The sequence below is a fragment of the Salvia splendens genome, chromosome 7 (assembly GCF_004379255.2).
Source record: "Salvia splendens isolate huo1 chromosome 7, SspV2, whole genome shotgun sequence".
Lineage (NCBI taxonomy): Eukaryota > Viridiplantae > Streptophyta > Magnoliopsida > Lamiales > Lamiaceae > Salvia > Salvia splendens.
In genome coordinates this window covers 3,226,430-3,251,615 of record NC_056038.1, presented here as the reverse complement: position 1 = coordinate 3,251,615, position 25,186 = coordinate 3,226,430, and the positions used below count along the sequence as shown (strand labels likewise).

Sequence of the window (25,186 nt, the reverse complement as noted above, 5' to 3'; positions counted from 1 at the left end):
TCTCAGTATTTGACCGAACTGGGAGATAGTCAACTCATGTCAGAACCTCCACGATCTCCACTACACCCACGATCTATTTAGTGGTGTCAAGCAGTCATTAACTCATGCAGGATAGTGGGCCCATGCAGGATCGCATGACCTCCACGACATCCACAACCATCATTAGTGGTGACGCAAGCCACGATCTTAGTTCAATGTATAAATAGAACTTAGATCAAATAGATTAAGGGGACTCTCTCTCTCGCTCTCTAGAGATAAAATATCAAATAACAAGTTTGTATTTGTAAGCTGTAGAAAACAGATCAAGCAATACAACTCTGCCCTCTTTTCTTCCCGTGGACGTAGATTTACTTCAGTAAATCGAACCACGTAAATTCTTTGTGTCGTGATCTGTATTTTCCTGCATTCACTAACATCAGAAATTCGCGGAGCCATCACTGGCGCCGTCTGTGGGAAACAGAGAACCAAATTTGTGATAAAGCGAGTTTTTGATCCTCTTCCACCAAAAAAATGCATACCAGATCACATAACACCCGTGCCTCCGTCCGTGATAACCATGAGGAAGCTAATCCAGCAGCCCATAGGCCTGGAAAGCAGCCTCGTGAAAAATCTACTTCCAGTTCTCACGGAGAAGGAACAAGCCGCTCAAAAGGTCCACACACCGAGTCTTCCCAGCAGCCTGATTTGAATGAGGCTGTCAAGCTGTTCTTGGCTGAGAAGCAGGATGAGTTCTTAGCCTTCCTGCAAAAGAGCCAAGAGCCGAAGACGAAAAGGGTGGATTCTCCTTCCTCCTCCAGACATGAAAGTCACTACCGCAGTAGTGCCGTGTCTTCCGGAAAGAAGAATCCTCAACCCCGACATGTTCCTGTTCCTCCTCGGTACCGGAACCACAGGAGAACTCCATCTCCTCCGTACCGAAGAGATGTCAGTTCGTCTGAAACGAGCTGCAATAAGCCAACGATTGTGAAGTCCAAGCTTCTAAAGAGGATACAAGACCACAATTCAGCTTAAACAAGCAGTTCGTCTAAAACGAACTGCAATAAGCCAACGATTGTGAAGTCCAAGCTTCCAAGGAGGATACAAGACCACAATTCAGCTTAAACAAGCAGTTCGTCTGAAACGAACTGCAATAAGCCAACGATTGTGAGTCCAAGCTTCTAAGGAGGATACAAGACCACAATTCAGCTTAAACAAGCAGTTCGTCTGAAACGAGCTGCAATAAGCCAACGATTGTGAGTCAAAGCTTCTAAAGAGGATATAAGACCACAATTCAGCTTAAACAAGCAGTTCGTCTGAAACGAGCTGCAATAAGCCAACGATTGTGAAGTCAAAGCTTCTAAAGAAGATACAAGACCGCAATTCAGCTTAAGAATCAAGCACTTCGTCTGAAACGAACTGCAACGAAAGTCCGATTCTCGCGATAAAACTTGCCTGAATTAGGACAAGGGAAAGTCCGATCCACGCGATAAAACTCGCCGAATTAGGACAAGGGAAAGTCCGATCCCCAAATTAGGACAACGGAAAGTCCGATCCGAGCGATAAAACTCGCCAAATTAGGACACAAGACGAGTCCGGTCAAAGATGTTTATTTCATCAGACCAAAGACGAGTCCGGTCAAAGATGTTTATTTCATCAGACCAAAGACGAGTCCGGTCAAAGATGTTTATTTCATCCGACCAAAGACGAGTCCGGTCAAAGATGTTTATTTCATCAGACCAAAGACGAGTCCGGTCAAAGATGTTTATTTCATCCGACCAAAGACGAGTCCGGTCAAAGATGTTTATTTCATCCGACCAAAGACGAGTCCGGTCAAAGATGTTTATTTCGTCAGACCAAAGACGAGTCCGGTCAAAGATGTTTATTTCATCAGACCAAAGACAAGCTTAGTCCGGTCAAAGATGTTTATTTCATCCGACCAAAGACGAGTCCGGTCAAAGATGTTTATTTCATCAGACCAAAGACGAGTCCGGTCAAAGATGTTTATTTCATCCGACCAAAGACGAGTCCGGTCAAAGATGTTTATTTCATCCGACCAAAGACGAGTCCGGTCAAAGATGTTTATTTCATCAGACCAAAGACGAGTCCGGTCAAAGATGTTTATTTCATCCGACCAAAGACGAGTCCGGTCAAAGATGTTTATTTCATCAGACCAAAGACGAGTCCGGTCAAAGATGTTTATTGCATCAGACCAAAGACGAGTCCGGTCAAAGATGTTTATTTCATCAGACCAAAGACGAGTCCGGTCAAAGATGTTTATTGCATCAGACCAAAGACGAGTCCGGTCAAAGATGTTTATTTCATCAGACCAAAGACGAGTCCGGTCAAAGATGTTTATTTCATCAGACCAAAGACGAGTCCGGTCAAAGATGTTTATTTCATCAGACCAAAGACGAGTCCGGTCAAAGATGTTTATTTCATCCGACCAAAGACGAGTCCGGTCAAAGATGTTTATTGCATCAGACCAAAGACGAGTCCGGTCAAAGATGTTTATTTCATCAGACCAAAGACGAGTCCGGTCAAAGATGTTTATTTCATCCGACCAAAGACGAGTCCGGTCAAAGATGTTTATTTCATCCGACCAAAGACGAGTCCGGTCAAAGATGTTTATTTCATCAGACCAAAGACGAGTCCGGTCAAAGATGTTTATTTCATCAGACCAAAGACGAGTCCGGTCAAAGATGTTTATTTCATCAGACCAAAGACGAGTCCGGTCAAAGATGTTTATTTCATTAGACCAAAGACAAACATCAACTTACCCCGTACCTTTATCCAGAATGCCGAAGTGACTCGCTTCGCCGAAGTAATTCACTTCGCTTTTCGGGGGGGGTAGTGATGGAGTACGGACTAAACAAGCCCAACAGCAGTGACGGCCCATCAGCCCAAAGCCCAAGGAAGAGTCTCAGATCGGCATTACCAAAGAGTTCGGCCCCAGCCTACAGCTCGGTAAAAGCCAACCAATCAGTTCGGCATTACCAAAGAGTTCGGCCCCAGCCTACAGCTCGGTAAAAGCCGACCAATCAAGCTCTACTCTCAGACCGGCAAAAGCTGCTCGGCAATAGTTCAGCAGTTCGGTCTCAGTATTTGACCGAACTGGGAGATAGTCAACTCATGTCAGAACCTCCACGATCTCCACTACACCCACGATCTATTTAGTGGTGTCAAGCAGTCATTAACTCATGCAGGATAGTGGGCCCATGCAGGATCGCATGACCTCCACGACATCCACAACCATCATTAGTGGTGACGCAAGCCACGATCTTAGTTCAATGTATAAATAGAACTTAGATCAAATAGATTAAGGGGACTCTCTCTCTCGCTCTCTAGAGATAAAATATCAAATAGCAAGTTTGTATTTGTAAGCTGTAGAAAACAGATCAAGCAATACAACTCTGCCCTCTTTTCTTCCCGTGGACGTAGATTTACTTCAGTAAATCGAACCACGTAAATTCTTTGTGTCGTGATCTGTATTTTCCTGCATTCACTAACATCAGAAATTCGCGGAGCCATCAGTATACATCGTTATAACTTATAAGGGACATGAGAATTGGAACACCATCAATAAAATTGAATGAAATTAGTTGTTAAAACACTTACTTACGAAGAGTTTGAGTCACTTTATATGCACGAGTCTGAAATGTGCGTGAATTGTATATAATTTCAAAAAATAAAAGAAAAAAAAAGCTTTGAGACTTAATTATAAAATGTTCCAATATAATGCCACCTTTTATTTTATATTTACAAGTTGAATATCCTTAATTTCTTTAGTAGTAAAACAAAATTATTTATTTAAAGATAAACACAGGATATATTTTGCCGGAATGATAGAGATCTTAAATTCCAAATACTATAGGAGTATTATTTTTTATAATCAACCCATATATTATATTTTTACTATTATTATTATTATTATTTCTATAATTGGTATTGTTCCACCCTTGCGCATGAGTCGTGCAGATGATCTGACTTTGACTTTGCTACGAACAGTTTAGATCAATAACAACAAATAATCCGCACAATTACAAAACTAATATATAGAAATAAGAATAAAGATCAAGAGTAATATAATAACAAGACTCTATTCGAAGTATTCATTTTTGTACTTGCGAAAATATTTATCATTTTATAATCTGTAGTTTGTGTATGTGAGTGCACATTTTTTTTTTATTTAAATACAAATTCATACTACAAGAAGTCTCGATCTCAGAGAAATCTGGCAAACAAATACCGAAAAATCTTACAATCTTATAATACTCCAGTTTTAATGCTGAGATTGTGATTATATTATACTCCATATCTATTACTGTATATGAATAATGATTTGTATAATATGCCTTTTTTTCCTTAGTGTGTTTTGAGAATCATTATTTGAATAATGGAGACCCTAGATAATTACTACTATAAAAGCTCAAGGAGCTGTTTGATGATGCAACAAAATAACCGGAAATGGAATGAACTTAGGAAAAATATCGAGACAGAAATGGATGAGTTTAAAGAATAAATCCATGGTTAAGGAAGGAGTTGTCATTCCTAAGAAAGAGTCTCATGCCAAACGAATGAATATAATGGACATGCGAATCACACTATCGCACCAAGCACATCTTAAATCATAATATTGGAAAACATTAATTAATTATGCATGATTGTTTTATTAATTATAAAATATCTTATATGTACCTAATTTTAATTTGCTTAATCTACTGACTGCAAGAGAATCTTGTTATGCAACTAGCAAAGATTATTAAGTTCAGAAAATGACAACAATTAAAGAATGGCGGCATGACAACAAACAACATGTCTCTAACCAAACCTATAGTTCTCATTAATGATTTAATTAGGATTTGGACGTTCTGTAACTTTTTATGCTTGGTCGCTTCTCATTATACTTTATTAAGAACATGGTTATATTACAAAACCAGAATTATTGCGAGATGCCAAAACATTGATTTTTTAAATAAAAATAAAAAGTCATGTCAATCCATGTAAGATAACTTTAAAAAAGTTGTGCTAAGATGGTTAATTCTTTGTGAGAAATTGTTACGTCCTTTTGTTCTGATTTAAGTGAGGCGTTTCATATGGCACAATAATAGAGAAAAAATGTTTATGAGTTAAATAGAAAAAATAATAAAATAGAAGAAAGATTTGGCAAAAGATGAAATGAAACAATTAGCTTGGGACATCACGTAAAGGAATATGATCAATTAAGTTAAGATAGAGGAGTAACATATTTACAAAACCAGCATATATATATATGAAGGTAGCCCGCCATGAAGGTGATATCATGGTTATGGACTTTACAAACATCTGAGTCATAGATGGAGGTCTATACCACAATGAATACAAATTTCAACATGACTTTTTTAGAGGAAAATTTCAGCAGGGTGAGATAAGGATTGGTAGGTAGAGCTAGACATGCATGTCATAATAGGATCAATCAATTATATGGACATATTATGTTGTTTAGTAGTATTAGATTAGCCAACAAATAACCCACGTCAAGATCTGAAGTCCCAAATCTTGGTATTAATAAATAAGGGAAATTAATGAAGTCTTAATTCGCCTGAAAAAGTAGATTTTCATTCTGTGGTGCACAGATTGTCGATTCTATCCAAGAAATTGAGCGGCTTATAATTATATACTAGTATCAATTATTTTGCTTGGTTGATAAACAAATTAATAAAGAAATTAACGCTAAACTTTGTCCTGACGAAAACAATATGAGAAACATATGCATATAACATTAGTAAAAATATGAGACTTTGGAAAAAAAATGTATATCGTGTAATTTGTTCCTCATCATGTATGTGTGAATATCTATTCAACACCTACTGGCCGGTTCGATTCTGATCGGGTTTAGATGTAAAACATGCTAGAATATTGAACCGTTATGAACCCGATAAACCGGCCAATTCGAACTTGAATCATCTGCCGACAGAATCAGTTTTTGATTAATTGTTTTAGAAATTATCCATTTTCCTTGCTCTTTACTTCCTCTATTTTCCTTAGCAAACAACAAGCAAATCATGGTTCTCAATATCATGATTTGATTTTTTACTTTTGATTTGTTATTATAGGTAATGTTTCAATAATCTTATTTGAATATTAGATATTTGAGCTTAATAGTGAACTTGTACGCATGTTCTTAATAGCACTATACTAGTACTAGTATTTTATCTGATTCAGGACTGGTTTTTTATAATGCCTTTTTAGTTTATCATTCACTAAGTTTAATTTTTTTGTATAATATATATACTACAGTATTCCGGCTTGATTAATAGTTAGACCGGTCTGATCGATTGAGCAATAAACCACTATATTTGACGGTTCACTTACCGGTCTGTTTTTAAAAGCATTGATATTAACAAAAATTATGATCACCATCACTTCATAGAGCAAATGGAGAAGAAGGCTGGTACACTACAGGAACCTTGGACATGGTCGTGTTGCCGGTCATGACGTTCTCTGCAACAGTATCCTCTCCGGTCACCGGATCGATCTGCACCACCCTCTCCGGCACAACCTTGTTCCCGTCCACCTTAGCTAGCACCTCAAAATGCATCCTCACAGACTGTGGCTTCGTCCTCCACTCCGGGAAACCAGACATATCGAATCCATCGCTTTGTCCCCTCTTCTTCTCGACTACAAAACCCATCTTCACAAAAGTCTGAGCCGAAACGTCTGCCTTCACAAGCTTGAACGAACCCTCCTTAGCCGCTTTGGGACCCAGCACGGACGACAGCAGAGCCTCGAACCCGACCAGGTTAGAGTTGGAGCCATCGATGGATGTGATGGGCCACATTGTGCTGAAGCGATCAGGTGCAAGAAGCGCAGTGGCTTCACTTTGGAGATCAATGGCTGTGCTGCTGGATTTCACGGATTTCCTCTTTGATGCAGAGGATAGCTCGACGAGACCAGGAGCGAGGCGCTTTAACTTGAGCCGATTGTTGGATGAAGGCGATGAAGAGGTAGGGGATGTGAGCGATGTTGGTCCAACAATGCGAAGGGAAAGAAGAGGGCTGTCATGGGATTGGGCGGCATTGCGTAGCCACTCGGCCAGAGCTAAAATACCAGATGCAAAGTTACTGCTGGTCCGATTAAATGGCAGCGGTAGCTCAATTGGATGACGCAAGTTAACAGATCGAGCACCCTTAACAGTGACTACGGCCCCATCTGCTAGAATCACTTTCTTCAGCACACCGGCATCCACGTCATGCTGCATCGAAGAACAATCACTAAATCAGATAAGAGAAGCAAAGCAAATTGTTTTCCTAGTTTCCCTCTTCACCTATAGATGTGCAATTCCAGATCACCATACTCATACACAAATTCAAGTCCACAATTAAATCAACCTATGGATTCATACATTATATAGTAATAGTGCCTCATAGGTCTACCCAAGATTTGATGAACTAAAGAGTTTGACACTTTGGAATACAGTTAGATGTCAAAACTGAAAGATACATAGTCTACTAGTAGCTAATATCATTCCTCAAGCACCATACTCAACTCAATATAAGAAACAAGAAGGTCGATTTCCCATAGCCACAATCAAATAATTACATTAAACTATAACAGAAAAGCATTAAAAGAAACTATCCTCAACACTCAATGATCAAGAACAAAAACATACAGGCAATGACATCCATCGACATCAAACAGAAAATCTTAAGTTGAAAATGGATCTCCACTCATCATACTCATATAAAGCAAAAGCTGTCACCATACTCATAAGTTCAATTCCAGATATAATCCATTAAACGGTAATCATGCCTCATAGTTCTATCAAGATTGATGGCACTATGAAACGATGTTAGCTATCGAAAGTGAAAGATACATCGTCTATTACTAGCGAATATCGTTCTTGAAGCACCATACTCAACTCAATATAAGAAACAAGAAGCTCAATTTTCCAAAGCCACAATCAAACAATTATATTCCCTCAGAAAAGCATTCACAGAAACTGCCCTCAACAACAGTAATTCTTACGTTGAAAATGGATCTCCACTCATCAGTCATATATAGCAAAAAATGTCACCTATAGATGCACAAATCCAGATCACCATACTCATAAGTTCAATTCCAGATACAGTACCTATGGATCTATGAATTTAACGGTAATCATTCCTCATAGTTCCATACTACCTCTCAAGATTAATTACTAAAGAGTTTGGCACTATGCAATTATTTTAGCTGTCAAAAGTGAAAGATACATCGTCTACTGCTAGTGATATCGTTCCTCAAGCATTATACTCAACTCAATATAAGAAGCTAGAAGCTCGATCTTCCAAAGCCACAATCAAACAAATATAATGAAACTATAACAGACAAGCACCAACTGAAACTGTCCTCAACACTCAATGATCAAGAGCATAAGCAAACAATAACATACAACCATAACTCAGACTTACCGGTAATGAGATTCGCATGTCATTGGCATCCTGAATCCAGAGCTCCATTGGGCCAGCCAGCTGGAAAGGGGCAAGAACTGGCAGATTATCATCAAATTTCTTCGTCTTCATTAAACCGTTTTCCTCACCCGGCCTAACCGAATGCGCTGTTTGGAAAATAGGCAAATCCACGTATTCCCAACGATTCACATCCTCCAAAAGCTTAAATGGCATTACTTTATTATCAATCTCCACATCGAATTCATAAGCTACTGATTTTCCCATCTGGGCGTCCCTCAAATCAAACCCAGATATCTTAAATTCATCAGCCTGGAACCCTAATCCCTTCACAATTGCCTCCTTCAAATCCTATTACCATCACACAGCAAATTAAAAAAAAATTCATCGCAAGAGAAGAGAATGAATAAAAGAATAAAGTCGAATTGCATCAGGCGATTACCGAAATTGCTTTGGGGTATGGTGGATTGGAGGAATCATGGGTGGCAATCAGAGCGGCCGACTTTGAAACCTGAAATCCAATCAGAACCAAACAAAGGAATGCAGCCAAATTCAATGATCGAAACCTTAGCTCCATCGAGAAGGTAAGATTACGAAATTCAGAATGGAAATCAAGGGCCTAATCAATTGATTGGCTGATGAAAATTCTATTGAACGTATTGCATAGAAGAATGAAAAGATGGAATTTTTGCGTATAAAGTTTGTGTTTCTCGATATATTTCGATGCTTCTAGAGCTATATTTCATCGGTAGAGGCATGACGTGGAGTTGAAGACCAATAGGAATTGAGTTAGTGATTGGTGGGTAGGCGTAGCCTTCTGTTAGTGGGACCGGTCGGTCGGTCAGGTTTTAAAAATTTTAAAATAAAATTAGAAATTAATGGCTTCGCCCGGGTTCGAACCGGAGACCTTCAGTGTGTTAGACTGACGTGATAACCAACTACACCACGAAACCGTTTTTGATACCTTAGTAATTAAATTTAAATTAATTAAAGTTGGTAATGTGCGATGGCTCATTTTGTTTTGGTTTGAGATCTATTTATAACAATTTGCTTGATAGCCGATCAAGTGCTTGGACATAAATAGCGATTTTTTCTATTTTAAAAAATGGCATATGATGAAAATCGATCCATTTAATTACTAATTTAACACAGTACATGGAAAATAGAGATGGAAAGATTAAATAAAATTTATTCAGGAAAGCCTTTGTTATTTGAATTAAGTAGTACTTTTCTATTCGATGAGAAAGACAAAAATGTTTTAATTGTCTATTTTCAGGATGTCAATCGGGCCGGCCCATCGGGTTGAGGGTCAATCGGGTGCGGGCTAATCGGGTTGTGAATCCTTTTAGGTTGTAAAAGTTCGACCCTAACCCTAAAAGCTCGGGTTTCGGGCTAGCCCAGTGGGTTAATCAGGTTGCTACCGATAAGATTAACATGCGATCAATCCAATAAATAATGATGAAAATTAGTTATATTCATAATATGTAAAATATTTAATTATGATAAATTTGAGATATATAGTCAAACTCAATCATAAACATGATCAAATACTAATATTTGAGATATTTCGTGAAATTTTAATGCATGTTTTAGAAATTTAAATATTTTTTTAAGTGAATTTGAAGTTTTTAATTTATTTATCAATTATTATATTAATACAAATTCAATATATAATTTGTATATTTAATATAAAATTGAAAGTTATTTTTTTAGTTATCTATATTATAAAATTAATCAATGAAGTGTCGAATTAGGAGTAAAAAATAGAATAATAGAAATTTTATCTGATTTTCGGTCTAGCCCTAATCGGGTATTACTTTTATCGAGCTAGAAATTTCCAGCCCTAACCCTATAAATTTAACGGGCTATTCGGGCCAGCCCACATGTTGCAGGCTCCATTGACATCCCTAATTTCCACTGCCAAATGGTGAAATTGAGAGAGAGAAAAAAGCATTTGCTCTTGTGATATGTTGCGGCCCATATATATGGTGGCCCAATACTTAAGAGTTAAGACCCAATGCATGTGACCCATCTCTAACATGAGAGGTTCCTATGTGGTTTAGGTATGGTCGTGGTAGTGACTAAGCTAGATCTAAGGTTTGAAGTCCGGTGTTGATATTTAGTGGTTTTGTTATTGTCTTTCTTTGATAAAAATGTGTATCACTAAAAGCCTTCATCTTTATGCGATAATTGAGCCTAAATGATTTTTGTTTTTTTTAATCTTATATCGGTTCAAGTCTTAGATTTGTTTTGTTTTTGTTGTATAGTTTTTGGCTTTGTATCTTGTAATTATTTTTGTCTTAAGTATTATGTTATTTATGAGGTCTTGATAAATAGTGAATATTGTAGATATAATCCTTAAACTCTCAGTTACTGACACGCACACACCATGACACACCTAAATGAAAATAAAATATAGTGCTCCTACTATATGTTTGCATGAAGCAATGCACTGTATTAAAATTAATGTCTAACCCCATTCACGAGCCATGCTTAAATTAACATCCATGGATTATTCAGTGAATGTAATGATTGAGTTTGAAGCATTTGGATTTTGGAACTACCCTTTAACACTCTCTCCAGTGAGAAATTAAGGTCTTTACTTAAATGATCAATGCAAACATTTTTCTCTCTCCAATTATTTGTGTTCCACAAAGCTTTCATAGGTTATGGTTGATGAGAACCACGAAGCCTCAATGATTTGAACATTTATACTATTACTATTTTATTCACAAAAAATAATCTAGAATTTTTATTTTTGATCATTCACCAAAATTGCTACTCCCTCCTTCTCTAAAAAATTGTCATCTTTCACTTTTATCATCTATGGTAGTGGACCTAATATTCCACTAACTCTTTCATACTCACATTTTATTATAAAACTAATATATAAAGTAAGATCCATATATCATTAGATTTTTTAACCTATTTTCTATTATATTTTTAAAAATTCATACCAAATTAAATGGTGATTATTAAGGACTATTTTCTATTATATTTTTAAAAATTCATACCAAATTAAATGGTGATTATTAAGGATGGAGGGAGTATTTGTCAATTTATACAGGAGTAAATTTCTCTATTTAATTATATCAAAATGGTCAGTAAGAAGTTGATTCCTCTGCTAATAGTTACATGTCTGCGATTCCATCATTAAATATAATATCCAGACTTAATTTTCAAGGCATGATATAATGGGAACTGATTTTTCGTGATACATAGTTGTCGGAGTGAATCTCAAATTACTTTAGTTTAGTGAAATCAGATAATATTACTGTATTATAGAACAAGTAAGAATTACTACTAAATGATAATTCGATCTCTATAGACTGTTTCTACCACAACATTGAAGCAGACATCTGTGGAATATTAAATATTTTTCTCTTAATCATTACTATATAATTATCGTTGATTTACTACATCGAGAATACTGGTCAGAAAAATATATGTAATGTCCTTCAATAGTTCAATAGTTTATGAAGCCATTTTCTGACTACCCTGATCATATTACTGACTCCGAAAGATGATAGGAGTTGGAAATCCTGCCTGTTAATCCTAGCTACAGATTATCGAATGTTGGGAGAGGAAAAAATCAAGACTTGGAAATCGAAAGAGAATTTTTATTCACCAGAAACGGAAGATGAAAAATTACTGAATAAAGCAGAATAACAAACTATTAAAAGGTCAAAACTAACTAACGGCTATTTTCCATCTAACGGTCAGGATTAAACATGACTAACTAAGTACATCCAACGGCTGTTGAAACGAGTTGTTATAACAGCCGAACTCTTCTTCATGTTTTGATCGTTCTCTCCAGACCACGGAGCTGCCGAGCTACCGAACTTGGTGCCGAACTACCGAACTCTAACACCGAACTCGATTAAGCTCGTAACACCGAGCTCTGACACCGAACACCATCACCGAGCTCAAAAACCGAACTCAACAGCCTAGCTCAAAACCGAAGCTATCACAATCTACCAACAAACTCCACCTGTGATAGCGGAGTCACCAACCAGAACTCCTCCTCTCCAGTCCCACCAGTTTCAAACATAGCAGAAACTTTTCCTTAGGTAATGGCTTAGTCAACATATCTGCCGGGTTTTCTGAAGTGTGAACTTTGAAGACTTTCACATTGCCTCTTTCAATCTCCTCCCTAATGAAGTGCAACCTCACGTCTATGTGCTTACTCCTCTCGTGATATACTTGATGCTTAGCCAAGCTCAATGCACTGTTGTTGTCACAACCAATGCTCACACTACATTGCTTTACACCAAAATCCTCCAAAATCCCCTTTAGCCACTTGCTTTCTTTCACAGCAGATGTCATAGCCATGAACTCAGCCTCTGTGGTTGATAATGCAACCACTCCCTGCAAGCTGCTTTTCCAGCTGATAACGGATCCATACAAAGTAAATAGGAACCCAGACTGAGATCTCCTGGTGTCTAAGTTACCAGCAAAATCAGAGTCACACCAGCCAACCAAAGCATCCCCTTCATGGTCTTCTCCTCCCTTGAACAGAATACCAACATCCGATGCTCCTTTCAAGTATCTCATCAACCACTTCAGTGCAGCCCAATGCTCCTTACCATGGTTGGACATATATCTACTTGTTACTGAAATAGCTTGTGCCACATCCGGCCTTGTGCTAATCATAGCATACATGATGCTACCAATGATGCTAGCATAAGGGATCTGTCTCATCTCATCTTCCTCAGCCTTACATTTTGGCTTCTGGTCTGCAGACAATTTATATTGTTGGCTCATAGGAACTGAGACTTCCTTGATGTTACTCATCTGGAACCTCTTGAGTATTCTCTGCACATAATCAGTTTGAGACAACACAATCTCTCTCTTCTTTCTATCTCTGAAAATAGACATACCCAGAATTCGTTTTGCAGAGCCTAAATCCTTCATCTCAAAAGCATTACTGAGATCAGCCTTAACTTTCTGAATTTCTTTCAAACTTGCTCCAGCCAAGAGCATATCATCCACATATAAGAGTAAGTATGCCACAGCAGCTCCACCTACACTCTTAATGTAGACACACTCATCATAGCTTGATTTCAGAAAACCACTCTTAACCATGTGATCATCAAACTTCTTATGCCACTGCCTACTTGCTTGTTTCAGACCATATATGCTCCTTTTCAACAAGCACACCTTTCCCTCATCACCTGGCCTCTCAAAGCCTTTTGGTTGTGCCATATAGATGGTTTCTTTCAAGTCTCCATGCAAGAAGGCTGTCTTGACATCAAGTTGTTCAAGCTCCCAATCTCTTCTTGCAACAATAGCCAACAAGATTCTGATACTAGTGTGTTTCACAACAGGTGAAAACACTTCATCATAGTCAATACCATGTTCTTGTGTGAAACCCCTAGCAACCAACCTTGCTTTAAATCTGACACTTTTACCATCAGCTCCTTCCAGCTTCTGTTTGAAAATCCATTTGCAACTCACTACCCTTCTACCATTGGGCCTTTCCACCAGCACCCAAGTCCCATTTCTAAGCAGTGAATCAATCTCCTCAATCATGGCTTGCATCCATTTTTCTGCATCTTTACTGTCCATAGCCTCTTCATAAGTGCTTGGCTCTGAGAACTCTATTTCCTCAGCTACTAGTAATGCATAAAACAGGAACTCAGCATCAGAGTATCTCTCTGGTGGCTTTCTGATCCTTTTACCTCGGTCTCTAACCAGCTTATAGCTTCCTGGCTCATTTGGTGTTGCTGCCGTCTGAGTTGGTTGTCCAAGATCAGAGGCATCAGGAAACTCAGATTCTCTTTCATCTTCATCCTGCTGCTCCTGTTGAACTCCCCCAATCTCCACCTCAAATCCAGAACTATCTACTGCAGTCTCTGAATTTTTCTTAAAAGGCAGCTCACCTTCCCAGAAAGTTACATCCCTACTTATCACAACTCTTTCATTTCCTGGCTCCACACACCACAACCGATAGCCCTTCACACCCGATTGGTATCCAATCATAACACATTTTAGGGCCCTTGCTTCCAATTTACCTTGCTTCACATGAGCAAAAGCTTTACAACCGAAAGTCCTCAAGCCATCATAGCCACTATGCTTCCCATACCATCTGAAATCTGGTGTGTCCCCTCCAATGCTGGAAGAAGGACATTTATTGATCAGTTTAACAGCTGTGGATGCAGCCTCTGCCCAGAACCGCTTCTTCATCCCAGCAGCCAAGATCATGCATCTAACTCTCTCAAGGATAGTGCGGTTTACCCTCTCGGCCACTCCATTTTGTTGCGGATTTAATGGAACTGTTTTGTGTCTTTTGATGCCTTTTGATTTGCAAAACTCATCAAACTCTTTGGACAGAAACTCCAACCCGTTATCTGTCCTCAAGCATTTCAAACTCAGCCTTTTCTCTGCCTCAACCTCACTGCACCATGTTTTGAAACAGCTGAAAGCCTCTGACTTCTGCTTCAATATGTAAATCCAGACCTTTCTACTGAAATCATCTATGATGCTCATGTAGTATCTGCCACCTCCAATTGAATTCTCCTGTGCAGGCCCCCAAAGATCACTATGGGCATAATCTAGAGGCATTGTTGAAGAATGTGTGCTGTTGGGATATGGCAACTTCTTGGCTTTCCCTAACACACACTCCTCACATTGAGTTGTATCAGTCTGATCTGAGCATTGCAATACACCCTTCTTGACCAGTTCCTTTATACTACCAATTGCTGGGTGCCCCAATCTGGTATGCCACAGACTCAAAGAATCACCAACCACATTGTGTGCATGCCCTGAGTCTCTTCTCTGAACAGCAGCCATCATGTAATATAGACTGCCTTTTCTAGTTGCCTTCAAGATAGATCTTCCTGCCTTACTAACAACCATCTGCCCACCTTCAGAGACAAATCTGCATCCCTTTCTTTCAAGAGAGCCTAAGGATATTAGATTCCTTTTAACATCAGGAATATACCTAACATCACTCAGAGTCACCATACACCCATTCTCCATCTTCAACTTGATGGTACCTATGCCTTTTATCAAGCACACTTGGTTGTTGCCTAGAATGACAGTTCCTGTTGACTCTTTAATGTCTTCGAACCAGTCCAGATTCGGGCTCATGTGGAAGCTACACCCTGAATCCATTATCCAAGATTCCTTTCCCTTTTCCTCCATCACATTCAAAGCAACAGAAACTTCATCCTCTTCGCAATATTCTGCTGTGTTGACAGCTTTTCCTCCCTCAGCCGCTTGCTTTTTCTTCCACACGAAGCAGTCCTTTTTGAGGTGCCCTGGTTTCTTGCACCAGTGGCAGGACCGAGTTTCTCTCCCCTCCGAGCTTGAAGGCTTAAACTCATTATATTGGTTTTTCTTGAAACTCTTATTCTTGAATTTCTTGACATTGAGACTCTCAGCCTGTGTCTCCAATGCCTTCCCACCTGTCAATCGCAGCATCTCTTTCGCCATCAACGCAGCATGAACCTCGGCATATGTGATTGGCTTATCTCTGCCGTAGATTATTGCATCGCTTAGCTGATCATACGAACTTGGCAACGCATTCAAGACCAGTATAGCCTTGTCTTCATCCGTGATCTTCACATCCACGGACCCAAGATCATCAATGATCTTATTAAAATCTTCCAATTGTTCGACGATCGATTTTTCGGCTACAAAATTGTACGAATACAGTCTCTTCTTCATATAGAGCCTATTGGCCAGGGATTTTGCCAAATAGACCTCATCTAACTTCGCTAGCACCTCAACCGCCGTGGTCGCTTCTTGAACCTCCCTCAGAACTTTATCACTGAGACAAAGAATAACCGCACTGTGAGCTCGCTGTATCATTTCATCGAACTTCGCCTGTGCTTTCTCATCAAGAACTGGCGCATTCTCCTTATCTACCGGAGCCAAAACCGCCGCCAAACCACGATCGATCAGAATCGCTTTCATTTTCATCTTCCACAGACCGTAATCATTCTTGCCTGTGAATTTCTCAGCCTCAAGCCTTGTCGCCATCGAGATCGTTTGAATCGTCCGCAAACCAACCTCCTTTCACCTCTTTCCCACAGACGGCGCCAATTGTTAATCCTAGCTACAGATTATCGAATGTTGGGAGAGGAAAAAATCAAGACTTGGAAATCGAAAGAGAATTTTTATTCACCAGAAACGGAAGATGAAAAATTACTGAATAAAGCAGAATAACAAACTATTAAAAGGTCAAAACTAACTGACGGCTATTTTCCATCTAACGGTCAGGATTAAACATGACTAACTAAGTACATCCAACGGCTGTTGAAACGAGTTGTTATAACAGCCGAACTCTTCTTCATGTTTTGATCGTTCTCTCCAGACCACGGAGCTGCCGAGCTACCGAACTTGGTGCCGAACTACCGAACTCTAACACCGAACTCGATTAAGCTCGTAACACCGAGCTCTGACACCGAACACCATCACCGAGCTCAAAAACCGAACTCAACAGCCTAGCTCAAAACCGAAGCTATCACAATCTACCAACACTGCCAAAAACATTACCTTACATATATTTTTCTATTTATTTAATTTATTTCTTATAATTGTAGTATAAAAAATTACTATAAAATTTTGAGTAATAATATATTTATTGACCAAAACATTTTTATTAAAATCACTGCACACATCATCATAGAAATATGATGAACCGCCTAAAGGTACAAATGAAACTTCACTGTACGTACCTCAATCAAAGAATGGGATTTAATGTCAAATATTCATGTTTTCATAATTGAAATCTTGATTTGCTCTTTGAATTATTAATTCTAACACACCAGTAGTAATATACTTGCAGTTATATACCAGTGATCGTTTTTATGATAAATAATTTAATAGTCAATTAGTAAAATTTGAGTTAAGATGTTATTATGCACTAGTATGACTGTATGGTACAGGACCGATAATAATTAATACTAATGATATTATTAGTAATAGTGTAACAATGATTTCAAGTTTCAGTTGTGATAAAAATAAAAGAAATTGAAAATCAAACATATAAAAAACCAAATTTTAAGCAAAGACTTATCTACACGTCATTAGATATTTTTTTATTATATATATTCTGACTTGGAGACAAACCACGATTCACAAATTCATATTATAATTTGTTCGAAAATGGCATAGTAAAACAAATTAATACGGTGATGAATAAAGTTTCACTGCAATAGTTACATTTTGAATTCATAATTAATAAAATTTATAGAGTATATACTACTAGTACTTAATAAAAATAATATTTTATTTTTTAAAGTATAGGTAATGTACATTTTAATATCCCTAAATCCTAAAGTATTTAATTTTCCTCAACAAGGAAGAAACGTCATGATTTATGACTTCAGATAGTATTTCATTTAAAGGGTTTATAGTTTAGTATTTAGGATTTAAGGTTATTAGAGCATCCGTATCGCGTCTCAATGCGGGCTCTATCTCGTCTCGGAGAGACGAGACTGCATCGAGAGACAGCGATGCGGGCTCCGTCTCGTCCCCAACCCGTCCCTTGTCTCGCCGCGGAGAGGCAGCGCGCGAGACAGCTCGCCACGCGCGTTGGCCACGTGGTGAGCGTTGGTTCGTCCGTGACGCTCACTCGTCGGCCCGCGAGTGGGTGTCTTTAATTTCCGTTGAAAATGTTTTTTTTTATTTTTTAAAAAAATTCAGGAAAAATTCAAAAAAAATCCCAAAAATATGCTAGCCGTTTATAGCCGTTTTTTACAATTTTTTTTATTTTTTTTATTTTTATGCCCCCAATCACTTCTATAAATATCAAATCATTCCCACAAATTAATTCCACCATAAAAAAAAACTTTCTATTCTCACTCAAACAATCTACATTCTTCATCTCAAAATATTATTCTTCTCCCAAATTTAATCCATTCATGGATCCATTTGAGCAAATGCGTCGAATAATGAAAGAATCGCTAGAAGAAGATCGACGTAGGGAGGAAGAGGAAGCCGCGGCGCCTCAAAGGCGATCCCGGATTTACATCCATCGTAACCGGGAGGAAGCCGCCGCAAGGTTGGTACGCGATTACTTTTGTGAGAACCTGGTATGGGGAGAGACCTACTTCTGTCCCCGTTTCCGCATGCGGAAACCGCTATTTATGCATATCGCAAATACATTGGCAGCCCGGGAAGAGGCCTTCACCGACGAATTTCTCCGGAAGCCAAGCACCGCAGATTGTCAGTTTCTGCTCCGACTTCACGAACAAGTGCACAGATTCCCCGGGATGCTTGGCAGCGTTGAGTGCATGCATTGGCAATGGAAGAATTGCCCTGTGGCGTGGAGGGGGTCATACACGAGCGGCCACAAAGGCACCCACCCCACCGTTATACTCGAGGTCGTTGCCGACTACCGGCTATTGATTTGACATGCGTATTTTGGGGTCCCCAGATCGAACAACGACGTCAACGTGCTCAACCAATCCGACCTCTTCAGCGAAGTTTTGAATAGGGTTGGAACGGTACGACATACCGCGCCGAAATGGCCATACTACATACAGTACCGTACCGTGCGGTATTACCAAAAACCATACATTTACCGTACCGCTTTTGTCGGTATACCAAAATTTAGATATCGTTAGCGTACCGCTTTTGTCGGTATACCGTACCGTGATTTCGGCATACCGCAATATGCGGTATACCGCGGTATACCGTGATTTCCGGTATATACCTTAAATTTGCGGTATATACCGCAATTGCGGTATGATGAGCTATAACGCGGTATACCGCGGTATATACAAAATGCATACCTTTACCGTACCGAAAAGTATGGTATACCAAAAATTCGGTATTTTTGATATTTTTTCGGTACAGTAAGTGCGGTATTTCGGTATATTTTCTCAGCCCTAGTTTTAAATGGTAAAGCGTCGGCCATCAACTTCATCCCTAACAACCGGCAGTATAAAATGGGGTACTATCTTGCCGACGACATCTATCCGAAGTGGTCAACCTTCGTGAAGACGTTCAACAGGCCGATGAACGAAAAACAGGTTCTTTTTGCGCAGAAGCAAGAGGCTGCTCACAAGGATGTGGAGATAGCGTTCGGGGTTCTCCAAGCTCGATTCAATATTATCAAAGTCCTGGTTCGTACGTGGTTTATGTAGAATATGGTCAACATCATGTATATGTGCATAATCTTACACAATATGATTGTCGTTGACGAAGGACCTGAGGCGGGAAATTGGTTCGACCCTGAAACCCCGAGAAGCTCTACCGCAAGTAGTCCGCCTCGCAGTGGAGTGCATCCGTCTTTGTAAGAGCGGTTGTCTGTTCGGGCAAGGACACGTGATTCTACCACCCACGCCCAACTCCAGGAGGATCTAATGGAGCACATTTGGGCAAAATTTGGCAACCAGTAGACGCACATGATCGTCATTAGATAACTCTTTCTTCTGCTTCTTTGAGTTTTGAGATTTTGAATTTAGAGAGAGTGAGTAGAAGATTTTAAATTATGTATTTTTAATTTTTTTAGGAATTTAATTATGTGTTTTTTTTAGAATTTTAAGTTGTAATTTTATTTTATTTAATTAAATATGTTTTTATTAATTGAATTTGTTGGAAATAAAAATAAAAAATGAAATTGAATGAATAGTTAAGGGATGAGATGGTTAAGAGATGGAGGGATGTATGTGCTGTCTCTTAGTTAAGAGATGGGGTGAAAAGTACATTGGGGCTCATGAATAGTGAAAAGATGAGACGGATAAGAGATATGGATGCAGATGGGCTTAGATGTTTGATGTGGATTAATCTGGTCCCTTGCTTTTTAAATTTAAATTATGTGAGTAGCATTATACTCCCCCCGTCCCGGATAATTCGTCTCATTTTGACTTAGCACGAGTTTTAAGAAATGTAATGAAAAGTGAGTTGAAAAAGTTAGTGGAATATGAGTCATACTTTTATATATTAGTTTTATAGTAAAATGTGGAAATGCGTTAGTGGAATATGAGGTCCACTACCAACATGGTAAAAGTGAAATGAGACAAATTATGTGAGACGAATCGAAATAGAAAAATGAGACAAATTGAGACGGGGTACAATGTACTTAGAGTTCCCATATACCTGCGAGGTTCGAAAATTGAGAGTGAACTGTGGATTCGTGTTGTTCATCGTGTTTGATGTTCCTTCATTTAATAATCATGGTTGTCTCCCTACTAAAACTACAAATATTTTATAATTTTAATGCTGCTGGTAAATTTTTCTTAACGATAAAGTTACTCCCACACTAATAGTCATATTTTCTATCCATTTTGGTCCTCCAACTTAAAGAGTTACTTTTCACTCATATTTTATTATAAAATTAATATTAAAAATGGGTCTCATGTTCCATTAACTTTTTTAACTCATTATTTTTTATATTTCTTAAAATTTGTGCTCACACCTAATATGACTCCTATTGTAAGACGTATTGTAAGACGAAAGAAGTTACTTTTTTATGTTCCGTTTCCTAGAGATATTCTCTAAGAAATTAGCAACAAAATGAGTACAAATTCGGATGGCGAGTTTGATATATTTTTATGAGCACCTAAATTGTTATTGCACTATTTTTATTGTTTTGAAGGAAAAATTATGAGTAAAAGTATTATAAACTAAGAATTTATTGTTAGTATTTTTATTGTTAGTAATATTGAATTTATAATACTTAGTCACTAAGTAATACACGTCTTGCAGTCACGTCCAATTCTCTATCCCATATTTTTCGAATCCATTTTTTGTATTTTAGTTTAATTTATTACTAGGAATTATATGAAAACTAAACGCATAAGATAACGAAGTCCTAGAAATAAGATTACAAATATCCGAGTATCTATTTTTATCGATCATAAAAACTAAAAGCATAAAAAAATTATTACCAAGCGTATTTTTTTTCAATAAGTAATACATGTAGGGGTTATTCGATTTACAATATTACATCTCTAGATTAAAATATATGGAGTATTGTGTTTGGTTCATAAGATTAAATCTTACAATTCAATCTATAATCATGTGATAACTAGTTATAATCAATTATTTAATTAAAATAATCTCTTAAGTCAATATTAGACTACCTCTCATTATTATTTTATCTAACAAATCGAATTATGTATACTACTACATGGTTAGCGAAAAATACACTCGAATACGTGTAAATTAATATGCTGAATCATTAAATCGTTATATTGGTGTAAATATAAATTATCTCCTTATTAGAAGTTAAATTGTCAAGTATCGAATAGTTTAAAAGATAATGTTTTAGACCAAAATTATAAAATCTTTAGTAATAATAAAAAAAAAATTACAGAACGATAGATTGAGCGACAAAAGAAAACCTCATTGATTACAAATATTGCAGAAAATTTGATTATCTGAACTTATGAAATTAAACAAACAAGTAAATTTATAGCTTATTGGAAATATTTGGGATTCATCCCACGCCCCATGATCAAAGCAATTTGCTAATCTCACCCGCCCTACCCACACATCGCGTCACAGTAAAACTCTGGGTGCACAGAAATGTATGTGCACAGTAATGTGAAGTTCTTAGAGCACGTCCGTGCTAACAATAAGAGCACGAGCAGCCGACGTGGCATGCTCTGATTGGTCGTTGGTTTATCATTTATTATTGTTATTTTTTAAAAAAAATTCAGATTTAATAAAAAAATATTTTTCATCCTAATAAAATATATCCTTTTTCCACACTTTAATTTATTTTTTCATTATTTTTACCCTAAAATTCATACTTTCATCTATAAATACTCACATTTCAAACATGAAAAAATGACACTATACCAAACAACTCGCTCAATCTCAATTTTTAGGATTTTAATTATGTAATTTTTAATTTTTTAGTAATTTGTAATGGTATCGGATATTTTTAATGCATTTTAATATCGTGGAAATGTTTTTAGTAATTGAAAATTTTAAGTTGAATAATGGAATGGTGGGACCCTTGAGCATGCTCTTGCGGAAGAGCATGAATGCGGGTATTGTACTCTTGCGCAAGAGCAGAGAGTAAAAAATTAATAAATATGGGTCCGAGCCAAAGAGCATGGACGGGGATGCTCTTAAATTCAATGGCGGAGCCACTATACACTCGCATGGTGGAGCCACTATACACTCGCTAACGGGGGCGGACGCAGAAAAAAATACGATGAGGGATGTGATTTCGAATTTTGTTCTAAAGTTATATTTTTAGTGTTTTAGATCATTTATAATGGCTTTTATATAATAATTTACATTAAATTTAAATAAATTTTAAAAATTTATAAAAGAAAATAGTTTAAAAAATATTTTTATTAAGGCTACCCTATTTCTACATGGGTTCGCCCATGTCGCTAAATCTCTGGACAGTGGAAACCCTCTCTCTCTCCTCCTCTCTCACCAATCACCACTAGAGTGAAGCTATGGAAAACTATGCCTACAATTCCTCCTACCCTGAGTCCGGCGGTTCATCGCCGCGATCCAGAGAAATCGAGTTCGAAAATTCCGCGCCGTGGGAGGATCAGCAGTCGCAGAATTACAGCAAGGTCAAGTTTATGTGCAGTTACGGCGGAAAAGTCAACCCGCGGCCGCACGATAACCATCTCTCCTACATAGGCGGCGAGACGAAGATCCTCTCCGTCGATCGGAACATCAAATTCGCCGCCCTGCTCTCCAAGCTGGCCGCGCTCTGCGATTCCGGCGATATCTCGTTTAAGTATCAGTTACCAGGCGAGGAACTGGATGCCTTGATTTCGGTGACGAATGACGATGATTTGGAGCACATGATGCACGAGTACGATCGGTTGTTCAGGGTTTCGCCGAAGCCGGCGAGGCTGCGTGTTTTCGTGTTTTCGAACCAGACTCCGAGCCTGAACTCCTCGGCTCGGAGTTTCGGCTCAGAAGAGGCGAAGACGGAGAAAGAGCGGTTCGTGGAAGCGCTGAATTCCGCGCCGCAGCCTTCGGTGCCCGCGGCCGCCCCGCAGCTGCAGCCGCCGCAGAATAGCGTTGATTTTCTGTTAGGATTTGAGAAGGTGAATGCGAATCAGCCAGTGGCGGGGAGAGTTCATGAGTTTGAGGATCCGGTTATGATCGGGTCGGATCCGATCCAAAAGCACATTCAGGATCTACAGAGGCTGCAAATTGAGGAACAGCAAGGAATGTACAGAAGGAAGAGCGACGACAACGTCTCCGTTGGATCCGGAGGCGTCGAGTACAATAAACATCCGGAGAAGCTACCTCAGGCGCTGATCCCCGGCGGCGTTCCTTATTGGACGGAGAAGCAGGCTCCTACAGGAGTCTATCCTAATCCGGCGAGCAACATTGGTAAAGAGCAACAGCAAGTTTACATGATTACGGCGCCAGCGAACGCATACCCGGCGCAGATGATGAGGCCAGCCACCGCACCCCCAAATCAAGGCTACTACGCGGTTCAGAGGAAGCCGGCAGAGGGATACCGAGAGCAGCAGCAGCCGATGTACAACATGATTCAGCAAGGCGCCGTGCCTCCTCCGGTAATTCAAACCATGCCGCCGCCGCCGCAGCAGCAGAATGTAGGGGGATACTCCGAGGGTTACAGGATGGTGGGGCAGGGGACAACTGGCGGTGTTGGAATGGTGGCGGAAGGAGGATACGCGCCGGTGGCATACGACGGGAGGCAAATGGTCTACTCTGCGCCCGGCGGTGTGATGGCGCAGCCGCCGCAGTATCAAGGTGTGGCGACTAATATGAGAGCGGCGGCGGAAGCAGGGGGCAAAGCTGCTGCCAAGGCTACGCAAGCATCTGTGTGATTGAATTTGAGGGTAAGCGCATCAATAACTTGAGTCTACTAATGCAATTACGTCGTCTTTTCTCGTGATTTAGTTATTGAGTTTATGTCACTTGAACTGAATTACTAGTATTTGTTGAACTGCGAATTTTCGCCTTGTTCTCTTTGTTGATTTTCGCAACGTTTCTGTTTTAGATCTTCTTTTTGTGACCAAGATATTTTGATTTTGGTATATTAGCTCCCAAATTTTTAGTTAAGCACAAAGTGGGAAATATAAATAAAGTTTGTTAAATACTCCCTCCATCCCATAAAAGATTGTTTCCCTTTGATCCGACACGAATTTTAAGAAATGTGATGAAAAGTGAATTGAAAAGTTTAGTAGAATGTGAGTCCTATTTTTATATATTAATTTTATAATAAAATGTGAGTATAAATGAGTTAGTGGAATATGAGATTCACTACTAAAAATGGTCACAAGTGAAATGAGACAAATTTTGTGGGACGAACGGAAATGGAAAAATGAGACAATCTTTATGGGACGGAGGGATTATCAAATAAGGAAACAATTCAAATATTTTAAGACTATTCGAAAATGAATAAAACTCAATTTGATTACAGATTTTATTCGCAAGTTTGTAAATATAATTCACTAATTTACAAGGAGACAATATTATTAGCCGCAATTGCGGTAGAATGCCACTTTCTTTCTCAGTTCTTATAATTTCTCATCAATCGCATTCCAAACATGCAGCCCTCCAATTTCTAAACAGATTAAAAGTGAAAGTAAAATATTATTGCATATTAAAGGGTTTCTTTCTTTTACTCCATTTTTCAAAATCAATAAAACGTTTCTTTCCCTGTACTTGAAATATATTAGTGGCTCTTTGCCAGAAATTTTATAAGAACAAAATTACAAAGTTCACAAATTGTGAGAAAAAATACAAATGGAGTAAAAGTATTTCACTTTGTATATTATTTTTATTTTTTACCATATAAACACTAGAGTTTTGTCAAATTAATAAATACGATACTCACAAAATTGAAGTTAAATTGTTATACAAACAAG

General features: G+C 38.4%; 2 protein-coding genes and 1 non-coding gene across 3 annotated transcripts; 1 reads left to right on the top strand and 2 right to left on the bottom strand.

Moving 5' to 3' along the window:
- Positions 1-6,293: 6,293 nt before the first annotated feature.
- Positions 6,294-9,120, bottom strand: LOC121742002. Its single transcript, XM_042135009.1, has 3 exons — positions 8,845-9,120; positions 8,406-8,753; positions 6,294-7,210 (listed from the first exon to the last, which is right to left on the bottom strand). Exons 1-3 carry the CDS (start codon positions 8,977-8,979, stop codon positions 6,383-6,385), a joined length of 1,311 nt encoding a protein of 436 aa, XP_041990943.1. The 5' UTR covers positions 8,980-9,120; the 3' UTR covers positions 6,294-6,382.
- A 161-nt stretch (positions 9,121-9,281) lies between these two features.
- TRNAV-AAC lies at positions 9,282-9,355 on the bottom strand. The gene has a single exon. It is a non-coding gene; the product is annotated as a tRNA-Val (tRNA).
- Positions 9,356-22,712: 13,357 nt separating this feature from the next.
- On the top strand, positions 22,713-24,334 carry LOC121811081. The gene has a single exon (XM_042211865.1). The coding sequence runs from the start codon at positions 22,778-22,780 to the stop codon at positions 24,140-24,142; it is 1,365 nt and encodes a 454-aa protein (XP_042067799.1). The 5' UTR covers positions 22,713-22,777; the 3' UTR covers positions 24,143-24,334.
- Positions 24,335-25,186: the final 852 nt, after the last annotated feature.

Bases quoted from the DNA above. Each gene is read 5' to 3' on its own strand.
- LOC121742002 (XM_042135009.1), bottom strand. From the start codon at position 8,979: ATGGAGCTAAGGTTTCGATCATTGAATTTGGCTGCATTCCTTTGTTTG. The intron at 8,754-8,844 runs GTAATCGCCTGA...TGATGGTAATAG, and splicing joins CATACCCCAAAGCAATTTCG to GATTTGAAGGAGGCAATTGT. The intron at 7,211-8,405 runs GTAAGTCTGAGT...TCTTCGATGCAG, and splicing joins ACATGCGAATCTCATTACCG to CATGACGTGGATGCCGGTGT.
- LOC121811081 (XM_042211865.1), top strand. From the start codon at position 22,778: ATGGAAAACTATGCCTACAATTCCTCCTACCCTGAGTCCGGCGGTTCA.